Consider the following 19,660-nt stretch of genomic DNA (forward strand, 5'->3'; position numbering starts at 1 on the left):
AGAACACACTCTCATGTGATTCTTTGAATCAAGAGAAAACACTTGCCTCCAATGAAAATACACACGCTTGGTTTATGTAAAATGAAGTCGAGGGCTTCAGACATTAAGCCCTCAGGTTAAAACCAAATAGCATTCTACTTCTATTCACACCAAACTGAAGCGCAGAAGACTACATTTAAACACTGTTTAGAGGTGTGTGTGTAGTTTTTTTTTTTTCTGTGCGCGCGCGCGCTAATGGTTCACACCTGTAATCGTAACTACGCTGGAGGCTGAGATCGGATGACCAAGAGTTCACAAGCAACTGGGGAAAAGGTCTGTGAGACGCCGTGAGTTCAAGCTCGGGGCCAGACACGGAACGTAGCGTTTCTTCTACAATAAGCTAATGGGAAACGCCGGAGGTGTGGGTGGAAGGGGGGCGCGCGCGCGGCCGGGCGTGCAGCCTGCGCTCCAGCCCCGGTCGGCACCCTGGACTCGTCGGCGGGGGCAGCCGGCCCAGGAGGCGGGGGTGGGGGGTGGGGGGTGCGTGGGGGGGGCAAGAGGAGATCAGGCGGGTTTTAAATGGCTGGTACTGGGCTTGGATGGGCGCGGGGCCTCGAGGGGTCGGTCGGGCGCCGGGCGCCCCGTCCCGGGGCGTGTCCGTCCATGGCCCCCAGCTCCTCCGCAGCCCCACCCTGAGCGCGGCCGGGCCCCGCCGCCTCTAGAACGCGGCCTGCCTGCCAGGTTCTGCGGGGAGCAAGGTCCGGGGTGCGGCGGCGGAGCTCAGCGGGAGTGACGGCGCGGCGCGTCCCCGGGGCCCCGGGCCCGGCGTGTCCCTGCGGTCGCACCCCGACACGTGTGCGCGCGGGGCGCGGACGATCGGGGCGGAGACGTGGGGTGCGGGCCCCGCGCGTCCGCGAGCAGGGGCAGGGGGCAGCTGCGGTTGCCCAGCCACCCTCCAGCGAGCCCAGCCACCCTCCCGCGGGGGCGAGGTCCACACCGGGCGGCCGAGGCGGGGCGGCCGGGGCGGGCCGGGGCGGGTAGTAAAGTGGGGCGGGCGGGACCCGCAAGTCGGGGCGTCGTGCACGCAGAATCTAGGAGGGGCGGGGCGGGCAGGTGGGGACTCACCTCGGGGCGGGGAGGGACAGAACCCGGGGCGAGCAGGTCGGAGCGCACCTCCGTCTAGGAGAGGCGGGGCGGGCAGGTCGGGGAGCACCCCGGGCCCAGGAGGGGCGGGGCTAGCGGGGCAGGCCGGGAGGGGCGGGCAGGTCGGGGAGCATCCCGAGTCTAGGAGGGGCGAGGCGAGCGGGTCGGGGTGGGGCGGGCAGGTCGGGGCGGGCAGGTCCGGGCGCACCCCGGGCCCAGGCGGGGCGGGGCGGGCGGGACGCGGGTCGGGGCGGGCGCGCGCTGAGTCACCGGGACGGAGGAGTGGCCCCGCCGCCCGGCCCGGCCCGGCCCGGCCCGCGCGGGCCTCGCTCCCTCCGGGGGCCGCCCCTTCCCTTTTGTCGCCGCGCCCTCGCTCGCCGCCCGGCCATTCTCCGCCGCCGTCCGCGCCGTCCGTGCCCCGCGCTCCTCCGCCCCGCGCCCCGCCGACGACGACGATGCTGCGCTGCGGCCTGGCCTGCGAGCGCTGCCGGTGGATTCTGCCGCTGCTGCTGCTCAGCGCCATCGCCTTCGACATCATCGCGCTGGCCGGCCGCGGCTGGCTGCAGTCGAGCACCCACGTCCAGACGTCCTCGCTGTGGTGGCGATGCTTCGAGGAGGGCGGCGGCAGCGGCTCCTACGACCAGGGCTGCCAGAGCCTCATGGAGTACGGTGAGTGGCCGCCGCCGGGAAGCCCTCGGGCCCTAACGGGGGTCGGGGTGCCCACGGCCCACCCCGCGGCCCGCGGCTCTGGCATTCGAGTGGAGCCACGCGCAGGCAGCAGCTTTGGGGGGGCTGAGAACGGATGGGGGGCGGCCCTGGCTTTCAATCCGAGAAGCTCCCGGGTTACCCGCACACAGCGATTCCAGGCTGAGCCAGGGGTGTTCCTGCAGGAGATCGCCCGAAATGTCTATCAGGCCCCCCTCCCCTGGCACGTTCTTATGATAACAACTGCGAGCCCAGCGTGCCCTCCAGAGTGGGGGTGGAAGCACCCTCCCGGCCCCCTCCGCCGAAGAACCCCTTACAGGCCAGGTGTGCACAAGTTCCGTCCGTAGATTCTTCGGTGTCTGACCTGTGGAACGAGCTCTTGTCCCCCTTTGCGGTGGGCATGTGTCTCAGGCAGGATATCTGCTGTTTAGAATATTTATTTTTTAACCGATTTGGAATTGGGGATTAAAAACAGAAGAAAGCCACGCCGGCGTTGGAGGGAAGTGAAGCCAAGCTGGCTGTGGGGTGTATTATTTAGTTTAGTGCTTTAGGTGGAGGCTTCCACTTTCCCAGCCTGGAGGAGGAAGCTGGCTGCTGAGCTTGTGGCTGTTTGAAAAAGGCATTTTCCTTCACCAGGTCATTCCCGCCCCCCACCTTATGGTAGATTTGAGTAACAGCCACAAGAAGGTGTTGGGAGACACTCCAACATGGAAGGCCCGAGAAGGCTTTACTAACCGTGAAAACAAGTGACCCTGCTTTGTTTTCCCTGATTTTAACCATTGATGGAATCCTTTTCCCCCACCCCACCCCCACCCAGCCCACAAGCTGCTAAGAAAATGCTGTTTGTGATTTCTGGGGCCATGTACCAGAGGCCTTGGCCTGATATCTTTGGAAGTTCCCTGGATGAACTTTCACTGAGAAAGAGAATAGCCCGCATTAGGAGGCAATAAAACTGAAAGATAGCAGGGAATTCCTGATTCCCCTGCAGTTTGTGTTTTTCCATCTCTGAGAACCCGCACACAAATACTATGTCTCTGAGTCTGTATTGCTCCAAGTCGTTTAGGTGTTTAGAAGGAATTCATGACTTTGAAATAATATATCTTCTAGTTCAGAGGCATTTGAACGCAGTTTCTTGGGGGACTGGGTGTGGGAGGGATTTCACAGGCCTGCTTGTGGGGTTTGTAAACAGACTTTACTGGTTATATTTCACTTCAAAGTCCCTTCAAGTCCTAAAGAATACTCAGTAAGCCTGCACACAGGAAGCCAGCCAGCCTCTGCTCTGTGGGGCAGCGGGATCTTGCTGGGACATGATCTGAGCTGACAAGCTCTGGCAGAGATGGCCCTGCCGGGAACATGCACAACACTGTTGTGTTGTCTTCCTTGGCAGTGAGCTCACCTTTCAGGGTGTGGTCTTTTCCACCTCAGACTCATCAACTACTCTGTAAGCAGGTTTTGTTTCTAGTTTGTTTAATTAGAAGACTGAAGCATTATCTTTATACATTAAAAAAAATATCCAGTATATAGTTGTTTTGGATTTGCTATAGAAATCAGCCTTTAGGGGGAAAACCCCTCCGTTTCCAAGAGGATCTTGAAAAATATATTAGCACCTTTTGTGTGTGTGTGCTGGTACTGGGGCATGAATTCAGGGTTTAGCCCTGTCTTTTTGCTTTATTTATTTATTTATTTTTGCTCTACCACTTGAGCCACAGCTCTACTTCTGGCTTGTTGGTGGTTAGTTGGAGATAAAAGAGTCTCATGGACTTACCTGCCCTGTCTGGCTTTGAATCTCAGTCTTCAGATCTCAGCCTCCTGAGTAGCTAGGATTACAGGCATGAGCCCCTAGCCCCCAGTGAGATTAGCACTTTTATGAAGTAGCCTCTGATATCTGCCAATCCCTGTGGCTTTGACATCAGTTCAGTTAGTGTTACTTTCAAAGATGGTTGTTGCATACTTGTAGATTGGCTCCTACTCAAGACCCAGATTCAAATTAGGATCTGCTGTGAGAGGGTGGTATGGGAAGGAGACAGTAGATAGGACATGCCCAAAGAGGCCCATTCCCACCATAGTAGCCAAGGAAAGTAGAGGTGCTGTGTCTTCTGCCCACCACTGCATGGACCAGTGGCTACTTTTGCCATAGGCATTTAGAAAACGTGTACTCCTGCACTCTGAAGTGACTTCCTGGGCACCTCTATGGATTGATTTTCAGATAGCATCGAGAAAGCCTTACCGAGAACAGTATGTTTACACCAGGTCATCCTGTGTCGAAAAGCAATAAGTGATTTTCCACACTTGCACATACACACAGCCACACATTTGCACAATCACACAGCTGTGGGTAGGGGGGAGTGAGGCAGATGGCACTGATCAAATTCATATCTCAGTAGAGAGAATTAATGGGTATTTATTTTTAAGAGACTTCTTGATCAGTGTACTTAGAAATAAATATTTGGACATTTCACTGTTAACTATTAAGAAAGTAGACCTTTCATTACAAAGTATTTGATCACATTTTTATTAGGTATTATATGACTATGTTCATTTTGATAGTAAAGGCAGATTATTTTTGGAAAGTATTGATATAATTATTAAGATTGATTTATACAGGTAATAGTTTCTTAGAATTACATATGAAGAAAAAGCAAATATTATATTTATTTACTATTATTGATAGTTTTTAAGAATTTTAGATAACCAACACATCTCTTTTCAACAACCCAAATTCAACTGTCAGTATTTTCTTTGATGCGATTGTAGCAGCAAAATTAACAGGGAAATGTCCAGACACTGGTTTGAGGTTTTTTTTTTTCCCCCTCATTTTTTGCATTTATGTTTGTCAAGATGGAAATGATGAACTATTTATGACTCAAATGATCACCTAAGTTTCACCTGTAAGGAAAGTGCAGATTAAATTAGAATGAGCTTTCACAAATACTATTTTTTTTATACTGTCAGCACCTTCTTTTCTAGTTTGAAAACTGAATTCATCAAGCAGATCTCTTAAGCGCCAGTGTGTGAATTTCAAATTATGGGAGAATGGGGTTGAGTTTTTTAGCACTAGGAGGAGAAGAAAGAAAGTGGGACATTGGGGCCTGAAACATTAACTAAGATTCACGGAGCCCCCGCTTTTCTGAAGGCACCCTTTGAGCTTACGCTGGTTGCAGTGTTTACTATATAGACAGTAACACTCATCTCTTGATGAGTCAAAGCACCAGAGAATTGGGTGAAATACTTAGATCATAAAGTTCTGTGCTTCTTAAAAGTACAGGAAGTTGCTGAGCACTGGCTACTCGGGAGGCTGAGGTCTGAGGATCAAGGTTCAGAGGCAACCTGGGCAAGAAAGACTCAATGAATTTCGTATCTCCAGTTAACCATTACACCAAAAAACTGGAAATGGAGCTGTTGCTCAAGTGGTAGAGTATGAAACTTGAGCAAAAAAAGCTCAGGGACAGCACACAGGACCTGAGGTCAAGCCCTGAAAAAAGAAGCCCCCCCCAAAAAAAATACAAGAAGAGAGAAAAATGAGTACGAAGTCAAATTCAACTTAAAAGACTAATTTTGAGATGAATGCTCTTGTGGCTTTTATAGGTTGTAGAGGTGGGGTGAGACAGTAATATTCTTTATTTTATGTATTAGACAGTAGTCAATAGATTACTCTTCTTGTCTGCATGTGTATGTGTATTCACATCCCTGTACAGCAAATTGAAAAGCTGGCTGCTCTGTTGATCTAATAACTTAAGGGTATGTGTTGATTTATAAGATCTAGAAGCCTGGTCGTCAGTGACGTAGGGTGGTCTATTGCACATTTGCAGTGGTTAGCAGAGTGTTGATCCCTTTCTAGGCACCTGAAATGGCATTGTTCTGTGAAGTGGGAAACTCTGAAGTGTTAGAACTGGAAAGGAATGAAAGAATATGGAGTCCAAGCTTTCACCCAACTCCTTCCTACTTCACGAATAGCCCTGTGACAGTCAGGCCCTTTGATTTGTCAACTCATTCCCCCTTGGGCCCCCCTGCTTTCCTTCTCTAGCACCTCTCGCACACTAAGCTGGGCTGCAGTATGCCTCCTTGTAATTCCTACTTTCCATCTTCCTGTCACCTGACAGATGTCAGGCTGAACTCATCTCTAGTTACTTGTCTTCACCTCCTCCTTGACCTGTGTAGTTTCCCCACACGTGAATCAGGTACCCAAAGACCTCGTAAAGGTCAAGTGCAGGAACTGTATAAAATCATGGTGCGAACTGGTCCCTGCAGGGCTCTGCTGGAGAAAATGTGGAGCATGTAAGGAATCTCACACCAGTTCAGACATTCTCCCTGTGGCTCTGCTGCCATTGCTGGGCCAAGCCCTCCCTCAGAGCCTTCCAGAACTTGTCAGGCTTCTTCCTCTGCGGATCCTTGGTGTAATTTCTGAAGCTTTGTTCCTCCAGCGCCATCAGCATAAGGTGGGAGGTGTGGATGCACCCACAGAGTTGGGATCTGCACCGTAACAAGTTCTTCAGGATGTTTGCGAGAGCTTTGGAGTTTCCAAACCGCTGGCCAGGTTCCTTGAAGACTGCATCCTTATTTAATATGCAAAGCTGTTTTTATTAATATGATAGTCTCCCTTGCCTATATGTTTCTAGGTGGGATCTTTTATCTTGGAACTCTAGTTTTATCCAAATAGGGCATAGATCACCTTAGAGAAACTCAGGTCATGTTATATGAATTGTTCTGGAAAGGGACTGAACCCTAGCCTACTCTCTGTTTCCAGCACAGAGCAAGGGAGTGGGGTAAGCCGGTTAACTGGTTTAATCTGTTTGGTGCTGATATGTTAAACTCCAGAAGAATATAGGCTGACTATGGAAAGAGGCACTAACTTTGGGCAAAATTTTGGTGACATTCTCCAAGATATTTACCAGCACATTAAGAACAGTAAGAGTATTAGTGATGCTTTCTTTATCTTAAGATAAAAGTTCATTTTTTTCATGAGTTTCCATTGATTATTTCCCTCAAGCTAGAATTTATTTGTACTTTTCTCTTTCTCTTTTCCTATCCAGTCATCCTTACTGGTCTTTTCCTATTCACTTGGTCCCATTGTGTTTTCTGTGTCATTTCTGAACAAAAGAGGCCATGAGAACACGAGGCCATGAGATCCGTGCTCAGACCTGGTGCGTTCCCTCTCGTCCATTCAAACCAAGCAGTCCCTGCCGGGCGGAGGCAAGACTGTCCCAGCACTCATCAGTTAAGATCTGTAGAGCTGTACCAAGATTAAGGCCTAAACGATAGTTAAGTGACTCAGTATGGGTGTTTCTGGCTGTACTGAGCAGGTTTTACATGTCTCACAAGCAAGACAACCTTTCTAAAGAGGAAAAGTTGCTTCATTTTTTTCAGATTTTCTTTGGACTCAGCATTTCAAATAAGCAAGACACTAACCAATCTGACTCAGTGCTCTTGAGATGGTCCATCTGATAGGTATGCTCACCTGTTGGCGTAAGGTTAGGTGAACTGGCTTACTGTTTGTTTTACTCAAGTCCTTCCAAGTCCTGGCAACTAAGCATAGATTATATTTCAGCTAGAATGTGAGAGGAAGTGTTAATAGTAATCATCTGTGTTCACTTTCCTCAAGGGAGCAGAATTAATATATCTCTTTATAGAGCATTATGTGTAATTTACTAGCTAGACTTCTAAAACATTAATATGTAATTATAAAAGTCTGGCTATTGAACTATGTTCCTAGTTAAGCTTTTGTTATTTTTTATTGAGAAATTACATTCTGCTCTGCAAGGCACTTTTGTTCTGTGTGAGTTCTTCTGCATGCCTTTGTAAATAGGCTGCCCTTTGTGTGTGTGTGTGTGTGTGTGTGTGTGTGTGTGTGTGTGTGTGTGTGTGTAGGTGTGTGTGTGTGTGTGTGTGTGTGTGTGTGTAGGTTTTTCCATTCAAGGCTGATGCTTTACCACTTGAGCCGCACTTGTAAACACATAAAAGCGAAGTCAGTTTTTCCTTCTTTGAATTTAATGATTGGACTTACCTGAGATTTATGATGGACACTTGTCATGAAAGGTAGAGTGTGAGACTGTAATTGAGGTGGGTCACTCACTGGAAGTCTTTTTTGGTAGAAGTGCACACCTTGTAAGGAGATTGATCATCTCACTTAGTTATCCTCAGACTTGAGTGTGGATACAAGAGCACGGTGCCACAAACGTGCAGATTCTCAGCAACGCATCCAAAAACTGGTTCAGTGACGGAGAGAGAACTTGTGTTCAGTAACACTGCTCACCATGACACTGTGGTTGATGGCTTATGTTCTGAGAAGGCCTTGTTAATTAACACTTTTTCCAATGCACGATCGCTTCTCTCTTTAAAATACTCTGAAGAACAAAAGGGAGACAAGAGACACAGACACATTATATTGTATTTAACAGTTTTAATTTATTCATGTCTGTGTGTGTGTGTGTGTGTGTGTGTGTGTGTGTATGTGTGTGTGCACATGCCAGTACTAGGACTTAGCTTTTTCACTCAAGGCTGTTCTCTGCCCCTTGAGCCACAGTTCCACTTCCAGCTTTTTGGTGGTTCATGGAAGATAAGAGTCTTATAGACTTTCCTGCCTGGGCTGGCTTTGCCCAGTGATCATCAGACCTTAGCCTCCCGAGTAGCCATGATAACTGACACCCAGCTCATTTGTTATAAAATAAAGAATTCCTATTTCAACCTGTCTCTCACATCTCTCATTGAAGATTTGGAAGATAACAGACAGTACTGTAGATACACAGGTGGGCCCAGTCATGAAGCTCCTTACCACTCCTGACTGGAAGTAATCTGTGGGAAAACATAATATTCCTGAGATACATACAAATGTTTCATGTCTAACATCTGCGATGCCCCGGCCATTCCTGCCACAGAGAAAGCCCTGGAGAAGTGAATGGAAGCTGAAGCCAGGTCTGTCTGTAGGAGGCAAAAGTTGCAAAGTCCCTTGGCTGAGGAGGGGCCTTGTGGCTGTAGAATGGAAAGGGATGCAAGCCTGATGGTTTTCACACAGGTATGTGTCCTCACAGTCACCTTGCAACAAGGCACTCAGCCTGAGTGAACAGATGGGGAGACTGACACTGTGTCCCACACGGGGCAGAGTGGCAGGGTCCATCTCCCTCTGAGTTCCTGCTCTTCCGGTGTCACGTTGTTCATGTTTTGTTTCCATTGGCCACTCATGTGACATGGATCAACTGAGGATATTGTCAACCTGCTGTGTGTTTTGGCCTACTGAAGTAAAACTGGGGCAGGGCAAGGGACACAGGACTCTCTTGTTCCAAGGCAATAAAGAATAACACATTTAAGAACATGTTCATTTCCAAGAACAAATGAATAGATAAATAAAATATGAGATATCCATTCAGAAATATCATCAAGCCATGGGGAGGAATGAAATATTGATTCATGCAATAAATGGATGAGCTTTAGAACCACTCTGCTCAGTGAAAGAAGCCCATCACAGAATGTCACGTAGTGTATAACTTTACTCATGTGAAATCACTCGTGTCTAGAACAGGCAAATTTAGAGAGACAAAAAGGCGGTTAGCGCTTTTCAGAGGCTGGAGACAGGAGGACTGCTCAGGAAGTTAGAATCTGATGGCTTTCTTTTGGGGGGGGGTGATTAAGGTGTTCAATTGTTAGTGGTGATGGTTGCATAGTCCTTTGGCTATAGCAAAACCACAGACTTGTGCACTTTAAGAGGGTACACTTTAAAGAATATAAACTACATTTATTTATTTAAAAATGGAAGTGGTGCTGTGGCTCAAGTGATAGAGTGCTCACCTTGAGCTGAAGAGCTCAGGGACAATACCCAGGCCCAGAGTTCAAGCCCCACAACTGACAAAAACAAAACAAACAACCAAACCAAAACAACAAAAAACCAAATTGGTTTGGATTCAGACAGGCTAGAAATCAAACTGTCAAAAACATTTGCCAGAAGTGACGCTGTGGCTCAAGTGGTAGAGCACTTGCCCTTGAGCTGAAGAGCTCAGGGATAGTGTCCAGACCCAGAGTTCAAGCCCCATGACTGACAAAAAACAAAACAAAATGAAACAAAACAAAGCAAAACAGCAACAACAAGAAACATGTACCAACTATGTGGCCCTGGACAGATTATCTGAACTTTCAAAATCTAAGCCTCACTTCTAAGTTAAAAATGATAATAGCATACACTCAAAGAAGTCATTGTGAGGGGCTGGGAATGTGGCTTAGTGGTTGGGTGCTTACCTTGTATATGTGAAGTCCTGGGTTATATTCATCAGTACCACATAAACAGAAAAAGCCAGAAGTGGTGCTGTGGCTCAAGTGGCAGAGTGCTAGCCTTGAGCAAAAGAAGCTCAAGGTCAGTGCCCAGGCCCTAAGTTCAAGCCCCATGATTGGCAAAAAAGAAAAAAAAAAGTCATTGTGAGGATTCAGAATGTGCCCTAACTGGTCATTATGACCTCTGAAGACAGAGCTGGGGATGACAAGATCAGAGTCTGGATGACAGGAATTCCTGGATGGTTTGTGTCTGCTCAGATGAAAAGGGGAATGGCGAGGGACTGGGGGGTGGGGTGGCGTGGGAGCCAGAGAGTGAAGAGCTTCCAACTTGGAACCCACTTTTCTGACTCACCCCAGATCTCTGTTAGGGAAAAGATCAATAATTAAGAATTCTTGTCCAATAAATGGAATACTTCAGGAATGAAAGTTGAGGAAGAAATTTAGAAAGGTTGTTTTCTACCAAACTTACAGTCATAGCTGCTTCCCTACAATTAAAGTGTTCTAGTTAGCAGCTCTGCTTAGTAGTACATATATATCTTCAGTGGTGATTTTTGCTTCAAGCCAATATTATATGATACAAAGATCCTTTGAAGACATTGAAAACATTTCCCAAAGCGATTGTAATTTGAGTTGGTCAGTATCAAGAGGGTTTATTATGAACATGCTAGAGTAGAACCAGGATGAATCTTTTTTTTTTGGTTGGTCATGGGGTCTGAATTCTGGACCTGGGCTCTGTCCCTCAGCTCTTCAGCTCAAGGCTAGCCCTCTACCACTTGAGCCAAAGCACCATTTCTGGCTTTTTTGGCTTATGTGGTGCTGAGGAATCGAACCCAGGGCCTCATGCATGCAAGGCAAGCACTCTACCCCTGAGCCGCCTTCCCAGCCCCAAATCTTTTAAATATACCTATTTGTGTGGCAAGTTTATTTGTAAGAGATACATCCCTGAATTTCAGTCTATTTATAAATATCTTTCTTTGAAATGTGAAGACATTTATGTACCAAAAAAGTCCCAAATAACTCTATCCAAATTTAACTAGTAAATAAAAAATCAAACCTTACTGGTATTTGAGCGATTCTTTAGTGGGCCTGCCTTATCAAGGTGTGACCTTTTGTCTTGCAGCGTGGGGAAGAGCAGCGGCTGCCACACTCTTCTGTGGCTTCATCATCCTGTGCATCTGCTTCATCCTCTCCTTCTTTGCCCTCTGTGGACCTCAAATGCTCGTCTTCCTGAGGGTGATTGGAGGCCTCCTGGCCCTGGCTGGTAAGACTGGGTAACAGCCATTCACCTTCCGTTGTACCTTAATGGGCATCAGTAGAGCAGTATCCCCTCCACTCAGAAGATGCGTGGCTGTTACACATTCCAATGTGTTCTGGAAATGGGTTACTAAGAGTAGAAGTATCAGAGGACAGGTGTGATGTACATCTCCCTCCCTCCTGTGTCTCAGGGTCCTGAAATTCCTATTCAGGTGACAAGGGTTCTCCTGCCCGTCCATTCTTTTGTAGGTGGCTCTGTCTACTGACAGATGCTCAGAGAACCAGAGTTGGTCCTGAAAGTCCAGTGGTCTCCACAGTTGTCCCCAGCTGTGACTTCCTGTGGTCACTGTTGCTGAGGGGGAACTGAGGATCCCTGAACTGTTGAGTTTTGTCCTCTTTTGAAGTGGTGTGTCATGAAAAACATCTCTGCCGGGGGTTAGAGAGTGCCAGACTTGGAACCTGCAGCATGGAACTGTGACTCAGACATAAGTAATGTGAAGAAATCTAGTCATGCACGTGGGCAGGGCTCAGAGTAAACTTTCTTTGTCTGGTGGTATTAGAGTTTCAACTTAGGGCATCCTCCTTGCTCCACTATCCCTGCCACTTAAGCCAACCATCCCGCTCGCTTTTCACTGTTTATTTTGGAGATGGAGTCCTGTGGACTTCCATGCCTGGGTTGGCTTTGAGCAACAATCCTGTAGATCTCAGCCTTCTGAGTACTTAGGATTGCAAGGATGAGCCACGGATGCCTGGTACAGAATGAACCTTTTTTAGTGGAGCAAAAACAGTAGGAATTTAGGCTCAGGAAACATGCTGCTCCTATGCACTTAAAAAATTTAAAAAAATGCTTCTTGAATAATATTTTAAAGTCAGAAATGATTGGAATTATGAAAGACATGAAGAACTTTGTAGAATCCCCATCCTATTTCTATTTAGATTTCTTTTCTGTGTGTGTGCATGCACGCACCAGTACTCAGATTTGAGCTCAGGGCCTGGGCCTTTTCCTTTTGTTTTTTCACTTAAGGCTGGCACTCTACCACTTGAGCCATATCTTCACTTTTTGTGATTAATTGGACTGTACTTTCTTGTCCAGTCTGGCTTTGAGCCTTGATCCTCAGATCTTAGTCTCATGAGAATAGCTAGGATATAAGCCTGAGCAGGCTTTGGGTTCTTTTTGGATTTTTATACTTCCAATTTGGGAGACCTTATCACAGAAACACACTCGAGCCTTTCCCATATCTTCAAAGACTAGAGGGAATGGGCTTAAATGATCAGTAGAAAGAACACACTCAGCTACGAACCTTTGTTGAAGAGGAATCATGCCCATACATGTCCATGTCCATTGCCAGATATATACTGAAAAGAAGCGAAAGCAGGCCCCTGAACCCATATTTATCACTCCTACCTGTTGGTACTGTGTATTCTTCATGAATTCATTTGCTGAGCCTTTTTTTTCCTTCCTTCAGCTGTGTTTCAGATCATTTCCCTGGTCATCTACCCCGTGAAGTACACCCAAACCTTCAGCCTTCACGCCAACCCTGCCGTGCTTTACATCTATAACTGGGCCTATGGCTTTGGGTGGGCGGCCACGATCATCCTGATTGGTTGTTCCTTTTTCTTCTGCTGTCTCCCCAACTATGAGGATGACCTGCTGGGCAATGCCAAGCCCAGGTACTTCTACACCTCTGCCTGATGTGGAAGCCGAGCTGCGCATGCCCTGCTGGAGAGCAGGGTCCGGAGTGGAACGTCTCAGGCCCTGTGGAACCTAGGCTTCGGCAGTGCTCTAGTCAAAAGGCTAAAAGAATCTGGGAGAAAATATTTCTTAAATAGTGTTACGGCTCCAAATCCATCTTTTATATCTATTTTTGTGGAGTTAAAAGACTTTTTTTTTGGCGAGTTCTTTATAATATGCCAATCTTTCCTTATGTTTAAACTATAGCCTTTATAAACTATAGCCATTTGTCAAAGAATATGGACATGTAACATAATAAGAAACAAGAGGGTTCCAAAATTGAATAGATAGATTGGACTGTTTGTATTAAGGGTTATGGAAAGACAGTGACCAAACGTCCCGAAATTAATTAATGCAGAACAGAAAATAACATGTTTTCAAGTCTTCAGCTATATGAAGAAGCAGAATTGCTCCCTAAATACCGTTTATGAGAATTTCAAATTCCTAGTGGGAAGTTGCTTTTTTTTGCGCTAAGCTTACATGGCTATGGCACAGAGGAGAATTTCCTTCCATGGCCGTAGGGGATTGCAGTGGTAAGGTCTCTTACAGTGGTGAAATGCTAAGATAAAATGGTCTCTTTTTAAGTAGCTTCTAGGTTCCGGTGTGGGGAAATGCTGTATTAACAAATCTGTACTATTTGTGTCTGTGTGTTCAGGACCAGTGTAGACTGGGAAGATGGATGGGTGGGTGTGAGGATGCCATCTAGTCAAGCGTTAGGAAAATCATTACTATCACAAAAGTGATAGTACAGCTGAAGAAAACAATTGCTTGAAGCCTTTAGCTCAGGCATAACTAGGCTCCAGTCATATAGACACAGCTCTGACACAGAAACCTAAACAGAGTTAAAAACCTGGTCTGCCCTGTTATACTGAAAGCAGACTGAAAGTGTCTGCCCTAAGACACATAATAGGACAGTACAGGGAATCATAGTTTCTCTGAATATGTATTGGATGGGTTATTATTATTATTTTTTACCATTTATACTGACATAATGAAAACCAATTGTTTTCATATATCAAATGATTATTTTGTAAGTTGCAGCACAAGCAATTGTAGTTTTCATTATGTGGATTTTTTTTTTCGCCCAATAAACTAAGTATTCAAATCTTGGTGTTTATTTTGTAGTTCTTTTGTTGTTAATTTTCTTTTCTGGGCAAGGGAATGAAAAAAAGTGTTTGAGAGTTGGTGAGAAGACAAAATGAAGTTGCTTTTTTTAGATTTAAGAGTCTTGCTTTTTTTCTTTTTTCAGGTGGTTAGAAGTTTTGAATTCTATTGTTCTACTTTGCATTTTTTTCTCCATGACAACTGTGTGCTGGCCTCAGTCTCCTCATCTGGAAAATGATTGCAAAGAATCTCTTTTCCTTCAAAATTCTCTGCTTTATATCACTTGCGTGTTTGCTCATTTGACACAAAAATATCTATCCAGCAGGGCCAACAAAGGTGCAGACTAAGAGATTTCTGGTAGGTTCAGACACCTAATGAGGTTGAGATAAAGGTTTATCTCTCTGTTTTCTGGTCATCCCTGTGGGGGAGGTAGCAGCCTTTACTTCTTTTCCCTGCCCACATACCAATTCATTTGGCTGTAAGTGAATCTTACTGTGGGCTAAAATTGAGGAAGGGCTGCAGAGTGGCAGGTGGATATGTGGAGGGAGGGAGTTCAAGCTTTTGGCTGGTTGCTCCTTGGCAGTTAGTTTGCCTTACACACCTTTCAAAATGCAGGTAAATCCATGTTTATTGTAAATTTAAAGGAGTGTAATCTGAATGATGGTGTGTGTGTGTGTATGTATACATGCACGCACGGGTGAGTGTTCGTGTGTGTGTGTGTGTGTGTGTGTGTGTGTGTGTGTGTGTGTGTGTGTGTACTGGGGTTTGAACTCAGGGCCTCTTGCTCTCACTTGGCTTTTTTGTTCAATTCTGGTGCTCTACCACTTGACTTACACCTTCACTTTTGGCTCTTTGCTGGTTAACAGAGAGTCGCATGGACTTTTCTGCACTGTCTTCAAACAACAATCCTCAGATCTCAGCCTTCTGAGTAGCTAGAATTATAGCCGTAAGCCACTGGCATCCAGCTTCTGAATGATTATTTCCACTTAAAAAAAATCTAACTATTTAGTGACTGGTAGAGGATTTGTGGTGGTAATTAACAGTGTTAAAACTACCACTTGTGCTTGCACTGGTGGCTCATGCCTGCAATCCTAGATACTCAGGAGGCCAAGATCTGAGGCCTGAGGTTCAAAGCCAGCCTGGGCAGAAAAGTCAGTGAGACTCTGATCTCCATTTAGCCACCAGAAAATCAAAAATGGAGCTGTGGCTCAAAGTGGTAGAATGCTAGCCTTGAGCAAAAGAGCTCAGAGACACCCCTGAGTTCAAGTTCCATGATAAAAAAAAAAATCCAAAAAAGAAACCCCTACCTTTGCCAAAATAATAGCACAACTATTTTAAGAAGAAAATGGGCATCTAGAGATTAAGAAACTTGGTCCTTACGTACAAAAATGGCTCAGATTACAACGTTCTCCATGGCATAAAATTTATCTTTGAATTCTTGTCCAACTTTCTACTTCCCCTCCACAGTCAATGACACGACATCCTAATGGTGCCCACAGGAAACATACAGGAAACAACTCTCTGGAATCTGAGCTGTGGGAAAGGAAGGTTTGCATACACTGAGTATATGTTTTACTAAAATGCTTCATTATTTTCAACCCCATTCTAGAGTAGAGATTTTCCATTCCTTGTAGATGCTGCTTACCAGGAAGATATTTTAATGCAGTAAGCCCAGGGAAAATTCCAGAGAATTCTAGAAAGCAATAAAGAACTTGAGGAAGAAACCACTGCAAGATTAACAGTACATTACATGAGATTTCCCACAGTTAAGCTGAGATTGTTTTTGGTTCTTTAATTATTCTGAGTTCCCGCCCTTTAAATGGGTAGTTCTAGGTTCCCAAACAATTATCTCATGCTCACACTATTAGTTGTCAGATATGTGAAGTACCACTTATTGTTGAGTGTAACAAAGAAGTACTATGTCCAGGTGTTTCTGTTGTCACACAGGTAGTTGTGGAGGGTAATTACCTTTTGCTTCAGTATCGTACTGTAGGACCTTGTACTGAAGGAGAATGAGCCATAAAATTCTATCATCTTTCCTGTTTATAAAGGAGATGAATGAAATAGACAACATGACCTCTCCCGGTCTCATCGTGCTGATAGACATTCCAGCTGGTATAATCAACCTGACTGCTGCACCTGTCTTGATATTGGAGGTTTGCCTAGAGTTTGGAGTTTGGCTTGTTCTTGTGAGCTGGGGCAGGCTGGAGCAGCTCATTTCGCTGCTGGCCTCAGTCTCCTCATCTGGAAAATGATTGCAAAGAATCTCTTTTCCTTCAAAATTCTCTGCTTTATATCACTTGCGTGTTTGCTCATTTGACACAAAAATTCTTGGGTTAGAAAAAAAAGCAAAGTGAAGACTTTCAGTTTTCAATGTGCTTTTTCATAATGCTTTTTTTTTTTTTGTTGTTGTTGTTGTTAGTCTAGGCACTGTCCCTGAGCTCCTTTGCTTAAGGCTAGGACTCTACCACTTGAGCCACAGTGCCACTTCTGGCTTTTTCTATGATTTAATTGGAGATAAGTGTCTCACAGACTTCCTGCCTAGGATGGCTTTGAACTGCAATCCTCAGATCTCAGCCTTCTGAATAGTTTAGGATTACAGGCATGAGTCACCAGCACCTAGCTATAATGCTTTTCTTAACTGGAAACAGTGACTGAACTCACATTATACCATGATGGAATTTTATCTTTCATTAAAAAAATTGAAGAATATTACTTAAGGTGAAAGAACTATTAAGTGACTACAAACTGTATTGAGAATACACATTACTCTTAAGCTGAGAGAGAGGGAAAAATGCATATTCCAGAGGATGGAGTGGACTTCATTAATTATACATGTCTTTGGATCAGTATAGAAAAATTTTGTAAAATACTAAACAATGATCAGAGGGACTAGAGCTATAACAAGAGAGGGGATCCACTAGCAGGACAGAAATGGAGTGACATTAAGAGCCCAGGGAAGGGGCCACTTTCATTGGAGAGTAACAGGCTCTTTGGTAAGTGTCAAAGAGGTATCCAGCTTTGGGTTGGCAAGGCAGTGAGAAGGAATAAGGAAAAAGTGGGGTGGGAATGGAGAATTAGTTCACTAACTACTTGATGAGGAGTTTGTTACCTTGCCTGAGTACCAGTCCCAACTCACACAGACAACAGGCTGGAGACAAAGCCAGAGATGATGATCAGGCTCATTAGCAGGCTCTGTTTCAAGATCTTCTCAAATTGTGAGACTGACATATCTCCGTTGCACCAAGAGGATAGCTATTACCTGGCTTATGTAACTGTAGCCCCTCTGTAATCACCTTTACAATAAAAAAGAAGAAAATAGGTATTTTTATCTGTATTTTAAAGTGGACAAAAGCTCTAAATGTGGTCTCTTTGAGTGTACTACTAGATACATTATTTTGATAAAGATACAGATTACAAAAAAAAAGGGAAAGAACTCTCTCAAGTATTAAACCTCACCTTGACTCTCTAGATTCAACTATTCTTGTTCAGGAAGGAAGTGGAAACATGATAAAATGGTTTTCTAAGGCCAAGTAGCTAGTAAATCCAATGAAGACAAGAAGAGGTGGACAAGTGTTGGAGCAAAGCTTGATGCAATAGTGCTTTAAAACCTGTGACCATTCCCAGGCCTTCCTCTTCTTCTTTTGTGTTGGTTTATATCCCTCAATCTCTTCCCCTTCCTCCTACTCCAAGAAATGGTCTCCTTTGACAATGCCTTTTGAGCACAGTGCAATGGAGAAGTACAGCAACATTGAAGGGCCAAAAGCGTAGGACACCGGCCTGGGTGGAATGGGCGAAATAGCAGAAGACAATGAATGAAAAGAAGAAAGAGGAGATTTAAAGGCTGGACTTGCAGGACCTACATATCTCTCCCCAGAGCATTTACGTTGTTTTAGAATGAGTTCACTTGTTACCAGATGATGTTTTAGAGCACTTCTCTCTGATTGGATCATGTAGGTCAATTGTTTGTAAGCATTTCACATAGAAGCCATCTTCCAAACTACACCATGAGTGCAGTCGAAATTAGAGGGCACACTTTTGATTTTGATGGAGAGAGCTTCTTAAAATAATAAATTGCAGTACTGCTTGCTGAGGCATTCCTGATGAGCATTTTTAAGTGGCTGCTTCTGATGTTACATAGTATCTGATCCTACTTTAAGTAAAATTTAGTCAGGCATTTGAATCATCTGCACAATGTATACAATGTTGTGGGCTTAATTACTGCTTGAGAATATTCTACTTGCAGAAATGAAGCTCCACAGGATATCCACATAGAGCCCATAGATGTGGATACACCATAGACTTGGCTTTGGTTATACTATAGAATATTCTGGATCATGCATAGACAAGTGCACGAAGGGATCCATTTATTTTCCTCCATTGTTATATCTGAATTGTTTTTACCCACGAGAGGAAAGAGAATGCATAGCTCTCATGTTGAAATGTGATGTAGCAATAATGTTTAATAAAAAATATAGCCAGACTTCTTTTCATATAAATATTCTAAATGATAAATTCATCCTGTACCCCTTCACTCTATAAATCTTCAAATAAAGCAGAGAAGAGTAAATAAAGCAGAGAACATTGTCAGAGCTCCCTGTCTTGACACTTGTACTTTAATCTAGTTGGAATATACAAGTATACATTTTTAATAGTCTTCTAGTATTTAATTCTCATAATTGAGAACTTTCTCTTCAAGGGAGAATTCAAAGTATTATCAGTAAAGCCATAATAAGACTCACATTTGAAACCTCTTTGAGGACTTCCATAGCAAATTCAATTACTCAGAAGAAGAAATGACTGGAAACAAGATGATCTGAAACAAATGTGCAGTGTAGCTGTCATTGGAACTGGGGTGAGGCCCCCAGCGGGGGCAAGATGACATGGAACGAGGAAGTTTGGATGGATAGTGGTTCCAACTTCTTAAAAACAAAAAACAAAAACCTCTTCTTTCTTTCCCTTAGTGTTTTTTGCACATTATTTTTGTAGAGTTTTGACAGCAGATCTGTTGGGAGAGCTTCATCTTATCTCTGTAGTGTGGTTTTGACTTTTAAGTTCCTGTGGACAGGCTGGGAATCATCATCCCTGGTCAGGCCTTTTCACTGCCTGAGAAGATTCTTAGGTGAGGCATTGCTCCTGGGCACAGCAGCACGTTGTTCTTCGGTTTCGAAATTCTGGTTAGTATCTGGGTGTTGTTCTGGGTGTGTCAGAGATGAGCACAGCACACCTCAAGTGTGGGAAAAGAGCCACAAAAGGGAAATGAAAGGTGTTTCCCATTTAGTCACATTGAGATCTTCTATGTGTGTTACGGTGTTTCATTGGTAATCCTAAGAACTTACTCTCCTTAGCTGTGGAAGTAAACAGAAAAACTGTGTGTGTGTGTGTGTGTGTGTGTGTGTGTGTGTGTGTGCGCATGTGCGCACATATGTGCACGCACATGCACACAGTTTCCTGGTGAAGAAATGGAATCTTGTTGATTTAATCGCA

At 44.9% G+C, this 19,660-nt stretch overlaps 1 protein-coding gene across 1 annotated transcript; it reads left to right on the forward strand.

Moving 5' to 3' along the window:
- The first annotated feature begins 1,444 nt into the window (after positions 1–1,444).
- Perp (p53 apoptosis effector related to PMP22) lies at positions 1,445–14,174 on the forward strand. The gene is made up of 3 exons (XM_070010156.1): positions 1,445–1,791; positions 11,204–11,344; positions 12,804–14,174. Exons 1-3 carry the CDS (start codon positions 1,578–1,580, stop codon positions 13,028–13,030), a joined length of 582 nt encoding a protein of 193 aa, XP_069866257.1. The 5' UTR covers positions 1,445–1,577; the 3' UTR covers positions 13,031–14,174.
- The last annotated feature ends 5,486 nt before the right edge of the window (positions 14,175–19,660 follow it).

Source organism: Dipodomys merriami, unplaced genomic scaffold (genome assembly GCF_024711535.1).
Source record: "Dipodomys merriami isolate MVZ:Mamm:240054 unplaced genomic scaffold, mDipMer1.0.p SCAF_8, whole genome shotgun sequence".
In the NCBI taxonomy this organism is placed as follows: Eukaryota; Metazoa; Chordata; class Mammalia; order Rodentia; family Heteromyidae; genus Dipodomys; species Dipodomys merriami.

Bases quoted from the DNA above. Each gene is read 5' to 3' on its own strand.
- Perp (XM_070010156.1), top strand. From the start codon at position 1,578: ATGCTGCGCTGCGGCCTGGCCTGCGAGCGCTGCCGGTGGATTCTGCCG. The intron at 1,792-11,203 runs GTGAGTGGCCGC...TTTGTCTTGCAG, and splicing joins CCAGAGCCTCATGGAGTACG to CGTGGGGAAGAGCAGCGGCT. The intron at 11,345-12,803 runs GTAAGACTGGGT...TCCTTCCTTCAG, and splicing joins AGGCCTCCTGGCCCTGGCTG to CTGTGTTTCAGATCATTTCC.